Source organism: Callorhinus ursinus, unplaced genomic scaffold, assembly GCF_003265705.2.
Source record: "Callorhinus ursinus isolate GAN/ISIS: 27379988/994484 unplaced genomic scaffold, GSC_fseal_2.0 scaffold8, whole genome shotgun sequence".
NCBI classification, from domain to species: Eukaryota; Metazoa; Chordata; class Mammalia; order Carnivora; family Otariidae; genus Callorhinus; species Callorhinus ursinus.
This window is the reverse complement of record NW_027397070.1, coordinates 71,975,254-71,991,611: the sequence shown is the minus strand read 5'-3', so window position 1 is coordinate 71,991,611 and position 16,358 is coordinate 71,975,254. Positions and strand designations below refer to the sequence as shown.

The 16,358-nt window shown below is 65.3% G+C and overlaps 1 protein-coding gene across 1 annotated transcript in view; it reads right to left on the bottom strand.

Moving 5' to 3' along the window:
- KIF26A (kinesin family member 26A) overlaps positions 1 to 14,626 on the bottom strand; it is a 40,361-nt gene extending 25,735 nt beyond the window's left edge. Inside the window, exons 1-3 of the mRNA XM_025870496.2 lie at positions 14,452 to 14,626; positions 13,855 to 14,100; positions 1,209 to 1,661 (exon numbers count right to left, since the gene is read on the bottom strand). Coding sequence (XP_025726281.1) covers positions 1,209 to 1,661; positions 13,855 to 14,100; positions 14,452 to 14,493 — 741 coding nt within the window. The 5' untranslated portion in view covers positions 14,494 to 14,626. The remainder of the gene's footprint in view (positions 1 to 1,208; positions 1,662 to 13,854; positions 14,101 to 14,451) is intronic.
- Between the last annotated feature and the right edge of the window lie 1,732 nt (positions 14,627 to 16,358).

The following is a 16,358-nucleotide window of genomic DNA, read 5'->3' as shown; positions in this document are numbered from 1 at the left end:
GCTTCACACCTCCAGGCAGGCCTCAGGCTTCACACCTCTGGGCCTCCACATAGAGGGTTCCTTCTGCTTAGAAGGTCCTTCCTACTTGTTTGCCTGATGAGCCCCTATGCTGGGCTGTCTGTCAGTCTCAGTCCTCAACTAAATAGGTGGGCACATCTGAGGGCACAGACCCCTGGGAGAAGGTATCCCCTGAGGCTCGGGCAGAGCAGCCAGGTGCTTTCTGGGGAAAGGACTTCCCAGGACAATTAACCTCATGTACTGCCCAAACCCAAACCAACTCCCTCCAGTGTCCTATGAGACCCCTAATCCAACAACCCCCCCTCCCAACTCCTATCCTGGTATACTTTCCGCTCGATGGAGAACTGGGGGCACAGCAGACACTGGGAGAGACCACCAGCAGCCAAGCTCTGTGGCTAGCGGGAACGCGGCTGGCCTCAGCTCCGCCCTGCAAGGCTGGCTTCATCCCAACCTACGGGGGTGACACCGGCCCAGGGCTCTGCCAGAGGACACCTGGCCCAAGTCCACAGCACCCACAGTGCCCACTGGTGCCCAGAGCTGGTTCCACGGAGGCTGTGCCCCCTGGTGTGGGCGACAATCTGGTGCACCTGAGGAGGAGAGCCTTTGTGGGGGGCACTCTGCAGCCAACTGAAAAGAGGCATCTCCTAAGAGGCCACGGGAGTGGACAGAGACCGCCTCCAACCCCTGCAGGCCTCACCCTACACTCCAAGCTCTGTCAGCTGGGCCACAGCCTGGCGGGGGGGGGTGCCTAGCATGGCAGGAGAGCCTGGAGGGGCAGGGCCACTGGGGACCCCTCCTCACAAGGAGATGTGTCACTCCCCCTGAGAAGGAGGGTCTGATCCTGCCCCGGGAGCCCTCCCGTCAGCCCGCAGCACCACACGTGCTCTCAGAAGCAGGAGTGGCCAACTCCCTCCCCGACCATACACACGGGTGCCATGTGACAGATGCCCCCCGGGGACGCGGGAGGACCCTGCCCACCGTGACTCTGCTGGTGGACTTGACGGGGCCTCCTCCCGTGTGCACGGCCCCTTGATACAGGGGCGGGGGGGGGGCACTGAGCCTGCGCAGCATGGGCCATGCTGAGATGTGGACAGGGACCCCCAGGAGGGAACCCAGGTCTGACCCAGCTGCCCACTGCCCTGCCTGGTGGTCCCAGGAGGCCAGCAGCCCACCCCGCCCAGCAGACTCACCAGGCAGGATGGCGGCAGGAAGCTGTTGACCCTCGAGACACTCCACATGCCCTCCAGGCACTGCTGGGCCTGGATGGTGACGGTGCTCAGGGCTCCGCCCAGGCCAGCTGGTGCCACCGACACCTGCACACTGGGCCCAGACGGCCAGGCCAGCCCCTTCCTCTTGTCCGGCCCCACCCGGCCCGGCTGCCTGCCCGGCGGGCCAGCAGGCACGGGTGCCTCCCGCGGGCTGCTCCCGGCGCCGGGGCTCGGGGGCACAAGGCCAGGGTCTCCGGGAGGGGCGTCGGGGTCCTCGCGGCTGGCGGGAGCCTGTAGCAGCCGCAGGGCCTCCCGCGTCAGCTGGTTCAGGTGTGTCATGCAGACATCACAGCGGGGCTCGGCCTCGGGGCGGCAGGCAGGTGGGGCCCCAGCGGCTGGCAGCTGGTCGAGAAGTAGAGCAGAGAGGCAAGGGTCCTGGGTGGGGGGGCAAGGGACAAAGGTGGTCAGTGCCAGGGCACCGGGACCCAGCCCCTCCTGCCTCACCCCCCGCAGCGCCAGCCCAGCTCATGTTGTGGCCGCCGCATCATCCATAACTGATTAATAAGCCCCAAACAGTTTTGTCAGCATGAGCCCGGCAGGAAAATAATTATCAGAGCTTAATAGTGAGGCCCAGGGTGCCCCTGACAACTACCTGCCTCCTCCCGTCCTCATTACCGAGCTCACTCGCGGCCAACGAGGCATCGGCACGCCCCGCCAACAACCGGCCGCAAGCAGCCCAGGCCAGGTGGTTGAGAAGCCGCCGGGAGGCTGGCAGAAGCAGGGCCAGACCCCCTCTCCCAGCCCGGCCCAGGGCCCTTCCACGGCCTGGCTGCATGCAGTCAGCACCCCCGGGGCCCCCGGCAAAAGCAACATCAGTCCAGAGCCATGAGGGGACCCCCAGCTCGACCCCACTGGAGGTGGGGCGGGAGGGCTGGACACCCTCACCCTGCTTTGGGAAGCCAGGATCTGCGGGACAGTGAACTGCGGCCCATGGGCGCCTGGGTGGCTCAGTTGGTTGGGCGACTGCCTTCGGCTCAGGTCATGATCCTGGAGTCCCGGGATCAAGTCCCGCATCGGGCTCCCTGCTCAGCCGGGGAGTCTGCTTCTCCCTCTGACCCTCCCTCCTCTCATTCTCTCTCTCAAATAAATAAATAAAATCTTAAAAAAAAAAAAAATGAACTGCGGCCCCGCGCTCACTCGTGCCCGCGGACATCAGGCCTCACAGTGACTGGGAAGGGTGAGCCGGGCAGGCCCAGGTCCACCTCAGGACGGACGCACAAGTGCCAGATGCCCACCCCGCTCGACCGCCCGCACGGGCTTAGTTCCCAGCGTCTGTGGGGCTTGGTGGCTGCCAAGCTGTGCGCTGCATGAGGGGGACACATGGGTCTCCCTAACTGTGAGCCTGGTGCCCAGAAAGGGCTAAGGACAAAAGCCAGCTCAGCCCAGGGCCTGGAGGTCAGGGAGGGCTTCCTGGAAGAGGTGACACGTCTGGAAGAAGGAGGAGGAGAGAGGCAATCCTCAGAAGGAACCTTACTGCAAAGACGTTATCAAGACTCCTATTCCCTGGGCCCACACCCTGTCCCTCGACCGCCCCACCGGGCTCTGCCTTGGTGCCTCCCTGGGGCAGCCCTGTGGGGACCAGTCAGGGTCTAAGCCAGGGCTAGACCCTCCGCATCCTCCCCTCCCCTGAGAGGCAAGGCCCAGCCACAGGTGTCTGGCCAGGGCAACCCCTCAACCAAGCACTGGCCCAGCCCAGCTGTGGCCATGACCGCCCAGGACTTTCCCAGGGCTCTCCACAGAACCAACCCCATATGCAGGCCCATGTCTTCACCGTGGCCAGCTGGGCAGCTCGGCTGGGCCTCCAGCTGCCCCTCCCCCACGCCAGCAGAGACCTGCTCCAACTCCCCGAGCTGGAGCCTTTTCCCTTCCTGGCCCCAGGCCGTTCCCTACTGTCCACACAGCAAGACCTGACTCCAGTCCAGCTGCCCTGCTGGCCCCAAAAGGACTATGGCCTCCCCTGATACACCCATCACTCAGAAGAGGAAGCTGAGGCCACCATCCCACCAGGTGCATCTCATTCACTCCAGCCAGGCTCCCCGAGCCTGACCTTGGCCAGCCCGAGCCTGCACACAGATGCTCGGGACCAGCTGTGGCAGGGTGGCCTCGCTGGGAGGGGGTGCCGGCTCTGCTCCCCCATCCGTGCTCCACGGAAGCCCCGCTCGGCCTCAGCCACAGACCACTGCTGTCCCCACATACCCCACGTAGGTCAGCGCCCATGAAAGGGTGGCCTCTGGCCAGGCCAGGCACACCAGCTGCCCGACTTGCGGGCCCCTCAGGAAGGCCTGGGTTTTCTCGGGCGAGGGCTGGTGGGCTCCAGAGCGTCTGAAGCGCCAGAATGTCTGGTCCCGATTAGTGGACACCCCAGCAGGAGGCTGGGCGCAGGGTAGGGGGAGACCCATGGAAACTCTACAGGAGCGCCCACCAGGGCTGGCAGGCAGGGCCACAGATGGAACCCCGACGCCGGTCCCCCAGCCACAGGCCGGGCTCACACAGGGCCCAGCCCGGTCACTTGTCACTCCTGACCTGTTTTCCAGGGCCCGGCTCGGATTACTCCGTTTTTTCCACTCAGCAGGAGGCTGCTAATGGTGGACCTTGCGAGAGGAAGGAAGTGCGGCCTGCTGATGCCATTAGCCAACTTGAAAGGGCGCCCGGCCCCACCCAGCCCCCCCGGCCGCCCCAGGCCCAGCTACCCATTGTTCCAGTGCCTCGGCCTGGCCTGGGGAGCTCGGGCCTCTGGGGGAGCCCCGGGGCACCCCCTGCATGGCTGGCACAGAGGAGGCAGGAAGGAAAGGCAGAGCAGGGGGTGGGGGTGCTCACTGACCTGAGCCTGCACCAGACCCCACCACCACACTGGCCGGGCGCAGGGGGGCTGCAGGCAAAGCGACAGGAAGCCAGAGCAAACCCCCCTCCCAGCTGTGTCATCAGGAATCCAGATGGCAGCTGTCAGGGAGGCCCCAGCCCCACCAAGGCCTCAGGCTCTGGGCATCGAAGCCCCAGGAGGGAACCACGGAGGTCTGCTCCGGTGAAGGGCTTGGGGCGGGGCCGGGGGGGGGGCACACCAAACCCAATTCCTGCGTTATGAGCTCCCAGGAGGCCCCGCCCAGACACACCTGGGCCCATCCCAGGGCCAAAGCCCACCCCAGTGCCACCCACCCCTTCCCAGCACTGGCAGCCGAGGGGGCCTCCCCATCACTGCAGGGGGCTCAGAGGGCTTTTGGCACGGCAGGGACACGGGGCATCTTGCAACCTCTGCCTCGTGTCACACACACGAGACAGAAGGACCTGCCCTGGGTGACCACACGGAGACCCCGTGGGGCTGAGCCCCTCTGTCAGGCCAGGCAAGCACTAGGCTGGGCCAGCACAGGGCAGGGCAGGGCGGGGCACGCTTGCTGCTCAGGCCAAAGCAAGCCCACTGAGCAGCACGGGACACTCACTGCACGCTCCTCACCTGGAACCACACGCCCCACACTGGAGGGACCCCAGGCCTCCCCAGTCTGCTGGACCAGCTTGGCAAACAGCAAGCTCCACCGCCCCCCCTCCCGCCCCCAGCACCCTGGCCCAGTGTTCAGGACTCCAAGGAGGGGGGCTGGCACCTTCCACCACCCCTGTGACCCCTGGGAGGCTTTCACAGAGACAAAAGCTGGGCAGCCCCTGCAGCCCCACCCCCCTCTCCCCTCCAGGAGCACGGTGGCCTTCAGCCTTCACATCACAAGCCAACAGCCCCAAGACTGCTGTACATGGGGGCTGGGAAGGCTGCGAGGGGCAGCCGGCCCTTCTCCTCTCCCAGCCACGGGAGCCTCCGGGCAGCTCCCAGGGTCCACAGACCCAAGCCCCAGAGGGGTCGTTGACCCAATTTCTGGAATGTTGACCCCCAAAAGCCTCCAGCCGCCAGGCTACTTATCACCCACCCCCTCTCTGGAGCCCAGCACCTTCAGAAAGACAGTGATTACCCCCTGCAAAATATTACTTTTCATTTCCTCTCTACAGTCTAATTAAACAGATATTTTACTTGCATTTGGAAAACATTTTTCTTAATTTGATTCAATTTAGCACTGCATACCACCTACCCATCATGCCGCCGGGGTTTTAGGGAGCCTCTCCCCACTTAAAAATAATGACTTGCCATTTTTCATCTCCTTTCTGGGGTCTCCAAGTTGCTTTAAGTAATCCTTCCATTTTCTCCTGCATCGGAGGCCCAGATTGACTTCTCAGGGCCGAACTGCCCCATCGTCCTGCCGGGAGAGGCTTCTCCCAGCCCAGGGCCAGCCGAGCCCACCCACAGGGCGGGACGGGAGCTGACCAGATCCTCAAGCTGAGGCCAACACGGGAGGAAGGAAGGGGCTCTGCTCCCCAGTTGGGAGAAACTCCCAGACCCCAGAGCTGCGAGATGACCCTCCCCGAGCCCGTCACCCTGTCTTTAGAAAGAGGTTCACTGGCAGGGCCTCTAGGAGGACAAACAGACCCAGAAGCCACGCCTGGAAGAGCGCCCTGAGGCCTGGGGGTGCCCCTCCCCGGCCCGCCACACTGTCCACATGGAGCGCGGGGTCCTCCCTGGCCATAACCCCTCTACCTCCTCCTCCCTTCCCTCCACAAACAAAGCGCCCAGGACCGTGACCCTGTGCGGCCACCGCTTCCGGAGCTGACAGCAGGTCCAGGAAGGGACCCCCGGCTGCTGGGCCAGGCGCTGCTCTCTCGCGGCTCTGTTGGCGAGGACATTCCAATGTCGCGTGCAGCCTGGTGAACCCGGAGGGGGGGTGGCGGGGGTTCAGTCGGCCAGCCAGCCACACCTGGGCCACCCCAGCCCCTCCCACCAGCCAGGCACCTCACCTCAGGCCCAACTGTCAGCCAGAGGCCCTGCCCACCCAGGTCCCCTAGGGACCGCCGAACCAGACCCTCCCCCATCTGCCAGCCAGAACCCTGGAGGCCACTCCGGGCCCACCGGTCTGCAGTTCTGAAGGCCCCAGAGCCAACACTGACTCCCCTCTTCTCTCAGAGGCCGGGGTGGGGAGAGCGGGGGCTGCAGCCCGGCCCACCCAGCACAGACTGGCACCTGTCCCCAAGGCCCCGTGCCAGGCACCAGCCAGCTGGGCAGCTCAGGGCACACACTAGTTCATTGAGACCCCCTCCCTTCAATGGCCTCCCCTGTCCTCCACCCGACGCCACGCTGCCACGCAGGGCGGTGGGGATCCTGGCGGCTGGAGACCAGTCCAGCGGGATGGCCTCGGCAGGGGCAGGGGGCAGAGAGGCTGGCATCCCGGGCGGAGGCACTCCACACACTCCAGGGGAGCCCGGAGCTCGCCCAGACGGGGCTTTCGGGCTGACTCCGTGGGTGTGGCTGCAGCCCCCAGGGACCTCCTCTCCCTCATCTGAGCAAGGGGCACGGCAGATTCTCACCACCAGGGTGAGGCCCACGCAGTACCCTGCATGGCCAGGGCTCCCTGGTGACCCTCAGGAGGGCTCGGAACCCCAGGGAGGCCGGACGCCGACCTGGGTGGGTGGCCCCGCGAGCCCAGGGCCGGTACAGACGTGGAATGGAGCCCCCGCCCCTCAGCGGGGCCCAGTAACCCACCTTCTCCTGCTGGCCTCAGCCCAGATGTACACCCAACCAACAGGTGCCTCCAATGAGGCTGCCTGGAGAGGCCCTGGCTGCAGCTGTTGAATCACAGGACCTCCCAGGACACACCAGGCCCCAACCTCTGCTCCAGGGCTGGAGTGTGACTCCCCTCCACCACACCTCCTGACCCTTGACCCCATCCTGGTTCCCCCTCCGTGCTCTACCTGGCGCCCCCCAGGACAGGCTCCAGGCTCCAGCCACCCCCATCTTGGAGCCCTCAATGTTCCCTCCCCCCGGGGACCCTCACCTCATCTCTGTGGGTCTAATTCTAACCGAGAGCAAATGCCGCCTCCTCTAGGAGGCCCTCCTAGACGCCCCTCTGCAGAGCCCTCCCTCCCAGGCCCACAGCACTTCAGTTATGCGCACAAACACTGGAGGGAAAACAGCCAGGGTGAGTGGCCTTAGGCAGGTCACTCACAGCCCTGCGCCGGCTCTTCCCTCCCTCACCACGTAGGGTGGTAGGGTTCGGCATGTTTTGCTCGGAGGCCTGCTGACGGGTTGCTGGTATCAGCCCTCCCGTCTGCCCAGCTCCCTGCTCCCCTGTCCAAAGCACAGCCCCACAGGCCAGGTACCCCGGGCGTCCACCCTGAGGCTCCTCTCCTCACCAGGCCTCAGGGACATCCCAAGAGAGGAGGGGTCCCACTCCCCACAGGGGCAGCCCGTCCCACAGCACAAACCAGCCGGCCCTCCTTGCCACTTACCCAGCAGAGAAGACAGACATGAGGCAGGACGGGTCCCAACATCATCCCGGGATCTGGTACCCAGACACACCACCGCCAGGCACCCCTAGGCCTCCCACTGGCCCACTGCACGGGCTGGAGAAGAGCCAGAGCACGGGGGGCCACAGACCCATCTCCACACACGCCCACCCTACTAGGAACCACATTACTCCTCCCGCTACCCTGAGCCTGAGCCTAAGACACTTGGATCAGCAAGCTTGGGCAGCAAGGCTGGGGCTCAAAGTGTGGAGGGTTCGAGAAGGGACAGGGCCAAGGCGAGGGGACCCCGGGACGAGATCAGGAGGGCCTGCAGCCACATTACTGGCAACAACCAAGCAAGCCATATGCCGAAATGACTTCCAGACAATCCCTTGGGTTTTAGACCGGCCAAGTCTGTGGGGCTGGGCTGTGGCCTTGCGCCGTGACTATGAAGGGGGTATGGGGATTTCAGGGACGGGCCGACCCTGCAGCCCTGCCCCAAGCAGGGCACGGGGCAGGGCCAGCGACTGGCAGCTTCCACCCGGAAACAGGCAGCGGCACGGGCCAGCATCCATCACACAGGGTCAGAGGTGAACGCAGAGCCACTGGCCCTGGGCCACACAATACCATAAATCTGTCGGCCCCAGGCGCCTGGCTGAGCCCACCCACCCCCACCCCAGCCCAGCACTCAGAGCCGAAGCCTGGGATGCCGCCAGGGGGACGGAGACCAGATGAGGCCAGGGAGCCCCTACCATGGAGTGCCAGGAACCCTGCACACAGCCCCATGGGAGTCCCCCAGCCATAAAATGTGACACCAAAAGGGAAAATGCCCCCCTTTTAACCCAGGAGGAGCAAGGGACTCAGCCCTCCCTGACCCTGCTCCTCTCCGCAAAGAGGCAGCGAGTTCCATCACCACCACGCACATCCCTGACTCAGCCCCGCCTCAGAGTGCAGCCAGACCCCCTCAAGCAAACTCCCTCCCATGAGGCATGAGGGCTGGGACTGCGGGGCCCACACCCCAGCCAGCTCCCGAAGCTTCATCTCTGCTTGTGGCTGGTGCTCAGAGGGCCGTGGCTCGCAAACCGCACCCCCTACTGCCCACCCTCACTGCCTGAGACCCTGGACCAGCAGGGGTTAAGATGGATGCAAGGAGCCCATCATTCCGTTACTGGACCAAAGGACACCAGGGGACACTGGCTAGACCACTGTCTATCTAGGGAGGAGGGAGCCAGCCCAGGTGGGGAGAGGCCAGCTGAGGCCTCACAGAGACCAGATGGCAAGGCTCGGCCTAACCCGGCCTCCTCCCTCACCCGGCCCAGGCTCGGTTCCCCCAAGTGGCCTGGGAGCCTCTGAGCCCCACAGACTGAACCCTTTGCAGCTGAGTCATCCGGGCCCCTGCCAGCTGGGACACTGCCCAGCCACCAGCCCCAGGGAGCTCCCGCCCCTCTCACACCTCCCTGGCTGCCTCCAGAGCCCGCCGGCACCTGGCTCAGCTGGGGAACACTGCTGATGCTGAGTTCCCCAGCCTGTGGAGCCCCAAGGCAGACACTGTGGCCCTGGCACGGGGCGGGGGGGGGGGGGGGGGGTGGCCAGAACCCGGAAGAGCTCAGACCAGGCTCCAAACAGTGCAGGGAACGGGGGTCTGGGGACTCTGACCGCAGGCAGCAAATGTCCCACACCAGCCGGGCTCAGCCCCTGCCCTTCCAAGACCACAGGCCAGTTGGGACAGCAGACCCGGGACCCCACTACCGCATGTCAGTGCAGTCAGAGTGGGGGCCATGGACACATGGAGCATGCAGGGGGCCTGGATGGCTTCCCGGCAGGGGGAGTGGGACAGGTGAATGCTGAGCTGGCAGAACCGCCACCCCCTTCCTCCAGAACCAGACCCCAGAGAGAAGCAGGAGGGTCTCCAGGACGCCAGCCTTAGGAGCCTAGTTAGGTGACCCCAAGGCGTGCACTGGACGGGAGCCCGTGCCCCTCCCCGGAAGCCTTCAGACTCGCTGTCCAGGGTGGTGCAGTGTGTGAGCGAATGCCTGGGGACTACATCAGCGGTCAGGGACCATCAGCAGTGGTCCTGGAGCTCGCAGGGGGCTAAGACGATGAGACCCCCTGCCAGGGTGAGCAAGAGATCTGCAAGAGCTAAATGAGAATTGATCTCTTTCCCTCATCAGAGGTGCTAATCAATTCAGCACCAGTAATGACACGGCGAATGCCACGGGGTCTCTGGAGGAGGCACCACCTCTGCATGACGCATCTGACTGGCGGCTGGAATGGGTTCCCCAAGCAGGATCCGGGCCCCCACTGCCTCAAGGAGGGTAAAGATCGTCATCCTCCACGGGGGCTGTCCCCCAGGGTGGGGGACAGGAGAGCAGGAATCCAGCCCAGCAGTCGTGGGGGTGAACACAGAGGGGTGTGGGAGGAAAAGCCTGGTCATTTAGTCATTCAACAAACTTCTCTGGGCTACCTGGACCCCACGCCTGCCCTGACAGAGCTCCTGGCCTCGGGGCAGCACAGAGGGCATGGAAACCACACAGTGGCCAAGGGGTGTGGGAGGGGCTGAGAAAGAACTGGGTCAGGTGTCATTGTCCGCAGCCGCGGTGGCCTCCCAGAGACGGGGGGAGGGGAAGCTTACAGGACGGGAGGGAGGCTCAATGACCGTGGAGGATAAGCCAGAGCCGTGAACTCGGAGTGAAGCCAGTCAGCGTGTCTGAGTGTTCCCGCCACAGTCAACCGTGCAAGCACTGGTGCCGGGGACGCTGGCGACCGGGGCTGGGGGGTCTGCCAACGAGCACTAAGCACGGGCAGGACAAGGGCTGGGGGTCTGCAAAAGGAGCACTTGTGACGGGGGGGGGGATGGCGACTTCAGGCAGAGGTGACCCCGTGTGCAGGGGCGCGCCTTCCAGTCGGACAGGGCCAGGACAGAACAAGAGAACCGGACTCCGGCCGGAGAGCCCTCCGAACGGGTCCAAGGTTCAGCAAGTCCCCTCTGGGTGCCCTGAGGGTGGGAGCTGGGGGTGGGCGGGCACCGGGGACCAGATTGGAGAGGACGCTGAAAGGGGTCTGCAAGAACCTGGTGACCAGCTCCCCGTGGCGGGTGAGGACACAGAGTGGGTAAGGCCAGGGCCTCGGCTTCTGGCTTGGCGAATGAGGATAGAGGGGCCAGTGCTAAGCTGGGGGCACTCAGTGTGGCGGAAGAGGAGGCCTGGCTTTGCTCCCTTCGAGGGAGGTGTTGTGAGACCCCAGCAGACTTCTCAGAGGCAGGGCCCCCTGGGAGGGGCACAGGGAGCTCCGAGCAGGGAATTGGCAGGGTGGCCCAGGGACACTGGGGGTCCAGGGAGGAGACAGGTGCCTGTAGCAGGGCCCACAGGGGCAAGGCCACGGGAGGTTGTGGGACAGTCCAGAGGTCATGGCTGCACGCCATGGAAGGGTCCTGAAGGGGTCACCGGACACAAGGCCTGGGGGACCTGGTGAGAGCCGAAGGGGGCACACTGAGGGGGGCCGGGAGCAGTGAGGTGTCTTGCCCACACCCAGGCCCACTGCCCTTCCTGGTTCAGGTAGGACAGCCTCCCAGGCTACCACCTGGGCAGGCAGAGCACGTTCCCTCCCGTGCCCCCGGGGGCATCAGGGCACGGTCCTATCCACTCCAGAGAGATGACCTCCCTCAGTAGGGACCACGGTCACCCTCACTTCCCCAGTGGAGAAACTGAGCCAGGCACAGATTGAAGAGAGGACACGGCAGCAAGGGACAGGCAGGCCATCTGATGACTGGGGCAGGGCTCCAACTGCCCCCACTCAACCCCCATGGGCACCAAGACCCAGGCACAGAATGACCCTCGAGCCCACATCCCACCAAAGCAGCAAGGGCTGAGCAAGTGCTGGCCCTGCTCTACCTGCCTGTGAAATGGGTACAAACATGGTCCCAGATCTCAACAAACCTGCCCAAGGTCCCAGAGCAGAGAGCTGTCTGCCAATAAGGAGGGTGGGCAAGGAGCCAGCTGGGCGGACGCCAGGGCCACAGGATGGGGTGACCTTGGGCTGGCTAACATCCACTGTCCCTCCACCCTCGCAAGCCTCCCTCTCCACCTGAGATCAAACAGGGGCCCCTAAGGTGAGGGCCTCCAGTAGCCAGGCTGGGGTCCAGCTCCAACCCCCTACCCCAGCCACGGGAGCCCAGCAAGCCCCCCACCCCTAATCTGAAGTGCTGTCCTTATGAAGTTCATTTCTGCATGACGAAAAACAAGAAAGGGCCCCCTACGGAAAATCCTAGAACACCAACTCCATGCTCCAGTGCCTTGCTGGCCTCAAAACAGAGCCCAGGGTTCCTGGACATGGGCCAGGCTCGGAGGAGCACTGGGCTCACCCAAAGCCAGTCACACAAAGGTCTCCCCAACTACCTCCCTAACCAAAAGCAGAAGTGGGTCCATGCACACATCCTAGACGCCACCTCCACAGCCCTCCCTGAAGAAGGTTCTGGGGCAGGCGGGAGAGGCTGCTGAGATTCAGCCAGGATGCTGGGGAGATCCTGGGTTGCCCAAGACAATGACACCTACCAAGGTCCCAGGGTCTCAGGCCCAAACCCCCATGTCCCCTGGCTTGGGTGGCTCAGCCCGAGGGCCGGAAGCCCCACAGGACCTGCTTCCATCCTCACTGGAAAAACAATGGATAATGGGGCCTTCCCTCCCTTGGGCACATCACCCTACAGTTTGGATCCCACTCCCAGAAGGGCCCCAAGAGGCTACACCCATCAGACAAAGGAGGAAACACATCGGGGGAGGGGCCGCAGACCAAGAACAAAGCACGGGACCCTGGTCTGCGGGGTGAGCATGCTGTTGGGTACCAGGGACGGCCAGGAAAGGGGGTGAGCCCCCACCTGGCACTGAGGGGTACTACCAAACTCAGAATAGGCTAGGGCAGGTGGGAGGTGAACACTCTGGGTGGTCAGGAGGCTTCCCTGATCAGCATGGGCAGGAGGAGACCACTAGGCCACACCCTCGCCCCCATGAGGGGCTTCTCTCCACCAGGATCCCACGCCCACCGGCAACCAGCTGGCCACATGCCCAGCAGTGCCAGGGAAAACCCAGCTCAGTCACTGAAGCCCCTCCTCTCTCGGTCCTGGTTCCCCTATGGGGTAATAAGATGGCCCGGTAGCTCTGACAGGCCCCCGAGAAGTCTGTCCCAAACCACCCTCTCATGAGGCCCTGAAGGTCCTCTGCTGTCTTTTCAACCAGATTCAGGCCATCCGGGGGCACAGAGCCTGGAAAGGCTGCACCCCACTCTAAGCAGCAGATCAGGAGGGTCCAGACCCACCCCAGGGCAGGCCACAGGTCCCCTCTCCTGGCCACAGAAACCAGACTCACCTCCCTTCCCCGCCCTGCCCAAGACAGGAACACCATGGGACCCCCTGGAACCCAGGCTCTTGCCCCCATCCCGGCCTGCTAAGCCTCCTTAGAGAACTATATTTAGATTCAATGGGGATTATGCGGACTTCCCAAGAAAGCTTTCAAAAAGACTGAAGGTCTGGCGGGAAGGGCTTCCTCTGGAGACCCCCACCTTCCCAGGCTTTGCAAACTTCCAGGGCTCATTGTTCCTTGAACAATGGTCCCAGCTCCTTCCAAGACCAGGGCAAGCCCATTGGCTGAAGAATCTGGCAGAGCCCCCTCGGCGGGCAAACACCTAGGCTGCTGGGGCCCAGCCGCTCCATTCCCAAATGGGTGGCCACTGCCTAAGGTGGCAAAGCCCCAGGCTGTGTCCCACACACAATTCTTATTCATGACCCAGGGAAAGGGGGAAGGCAGGCCCCCCCTCACAGCGGCAGGCCCACCCTCTGGTCCTCCAAGCCCTCCCGCCCCAGGTGTGCAATTTCCAGACACCTGGCTGGGGGCCCAGGTGCCCCAAGGGCAACAACGCACCAAGTAACCTCTTGCTGCTGGCAGCGCGGGAGCTGTCCCGCCCTGGGTGGAGTCCGTGCCGTCTCCCTCTCTCCCTTCCCCTCCCAAACACAGACTGTGGTTCCAGCTGTGGGACATCTGTGGCTCCGTGGAGAAACGCCTGCCCAACCCCCCTCTGATCCCACCGCGGAGCCTCTTAGGACGAGCTGCTCCAACTCACACACACCAGGTTACAGAAGGGGTAACCCAAGCCCAGAGAGGAGAAGGAACTAGCCAAAAAACGCTCGGTAGAACCTCGCCTCCCTCCGGGACCCAAGGTCTCCCAGACGGCAGCACGGAAGAAGCCGGCCCGAGGGAGGTTCACTTACCCGGAGGGGTGTCCCGGGCCCGCTGACCAGCTTCCACGCCTGTCGCTTGAGCTCGGCGAGCTTCGTGTGGCAGTGGCGGCACCAGCCGCCTCCGCCCGCCGAGTGGCCCTGCTCCGCGCCCGCACCGGCGCCCTCGGGCGCTGGGCGGCTGCCGCATGGGTCCTGCTCGGGCCCGTTGGGCAGCCTCTTGCGAGGGGACACCTCCAGCAGCTGCAGCGGCTCGCGGGCTAGGCCGCCCTCGGCCACCTGCGGGGGGGGGGGCAGAAGGGGACGTGAGCCTGGGCCCCTGAGCAGTGCCACCCGGGGACCTAGCACCAGTGACTCCAGAACTCAGCGCGTCCCGGCCGCAGAGTGAGGCACTCGGCAAAGTTAGGAGCGCGGGGCGCGAACCTGCCGCCCACCCTCTCCTTCCAGCCGGCGAGGTCGGGATCCGGGTCCCTCCCAGCAGGAGGCCCGGCGCCCCCCGCGCTCCGCTCCAGGCGCGGCCCCCAGGGGGCGCAGCGCACCCCGCGAGCATCCTCGGTGTCCGGGACTCTGTCTCGGGGCGCCCGTCCGCGCCCCGCCGCCGCCTCCCTCTCGGGGCCGGGCCGCGCGTACCGCGGGTGGTGCCGTGCAGAGCGGAGACCCGCGGCCGCCCATGGCCTGGGAGCGGTAAGGGCCGGGCGGGCGCTTCGGGCCGCGAGGGCTCTCCGGGGTCGCCGCAGCTACGTGATCTGGCCCAGGGGAGCCCCCATGGTCCGGCCGGCCGCTCCGAAGTTGGCTGCGCGGGCGAGTGGAGGAGAGCGAGCGGCGGCGGCGGCGGCGGGCGTGCGAGAGAGGCGAGGGCGGGGCGGGGCGGGGCGGGGCGGGGGCGGGACTCCGGGGGCGGGGCCGGGGGAGTTGGGCTCCGGGAAGGCCGTCCCACCCCGCCCAGGCCCTCGGCTCGGCTGCGCGTGGGGGAGGGGGCCCTCCTCGACGCGCGGCCCCTCCCACTGCAAGGACCCCAACCTGTTCGGCGAGTCCCAGCCCGAGGGAGGGGCGCTAGGGGCCTCCTTGAGATACCCGGGACACTTGCGCGCATGCGCCTTCCTGCTCCTCTCCCGGGACAGTGGGGTCCGCGCGTCTCCTGGGAGGCACCGACCCACTCCTCACTTTACAGGCGAGGAAACTGAGGCGGCAAAGGGGAAGGTCTTGCCCAAGGTCACACAGCTAGGCGGGACGAGGAAGGGGCTGAACGCCGACCCAGACTCCCCCTCGCTTTTTCCTGCAAATCCGGCGCACTCCGTGGGCCGCTGGCCACCCTCTGGGTCTAACAATCGCACGTAGGTGAGTGTCGCCGCGGTGCGCGCCTCGGAACGTGCAGTGCCTGCGCCAGAGTATGTGTTTCTTGGCGAGTCTGCAAGCGGCACGGGTGTGTTTGCAGCCTCGCGTGTGCAGGAAAGTGGGTGTGCGCGCTGTGCGCCCGGGAAGCGGGAGGAGGTGGCGCGGCTGGCCCCGGGGACGTGCACGGGACCTGTTGTCAGCCGGTCTGGCAGATGGGAACTTGGCTCCGGAATTAATTGCCTGTTTGCCTCCGGCTGAGAGGTCGCCCCCCATCTCGGCGACCGGTTGCTCCCGCTCCAGCCCGGCCCTAAGAGTCGCCGCTATCTGAGGAGCGGGTCGCTCCGGGTCCAGGCTCCCCGTCAGCCCGAAATCCCGGGTCGGGTTCGGAGGGCGCGGCCGCGGGCTTCCCGTGGCGCGAGCGCCCCCTGCTGGCTGCCGCGCGCTCTCCGCCGCGAGACGGGAGAGACCTGGCGCCACGAGTCCCGGGCAAGAAGACGCTTCCCGGGTGCCAGGAAAAGCCTCGCCAGAGAAGGGGCCGGCTGGCGGGCCGTGGTCCAGTCAGAGACCCCGGCCCGCGACTCCCCTCTCACACAAACCCTCACACAGATTTGGACTGCTCCTCGCCTCGCCTGTGCCCCCTCAAAGCGACACGTTCTTCATTACGTTTTGCCCACCACCCTTTTACGTGGAAGGTCCTCCCTGCCCACGCACGCACTCCCCCAAAATGAACAGTGGATCGTAACACCTCCCCGCCCGGCTTTGCGAGTCCTTTCTAATCTGCCACGTGGTGGAGGTCGTGGGGAATAAAGTGGGCAGGGGCTCCCCACTCTCTCCGCAATCCCACAGCCTCCGGCCCCTTTCCACCCGAGCGGGGGGCCGGTAGCTCTTGCCCCCTCCTATCTCATCTCAGCCGCCCGAAGGGAAACAGGCGGCAGGCCCCATCCGGACCTGGGTATTGCGGGGCAGCCCCCGCGCCGCATCGCCTGCAAATCGCACCGTTCCCCGACTCTCAACTAGTCTGGGACACGCACACACACACCCGGGCCCGAGCAGTGCGGCTCTGTGCCACGCACACACTCCCCACAGGCTCCCGCAGAAACCCACCGTTGCCGAGCGCCCGGGTCCGACGCCCGGGTCCGGCCACGCCCGCAACTTCAGTGCGGTCGGCACCGCACACACACGCACACCCCACACCCGGGCTC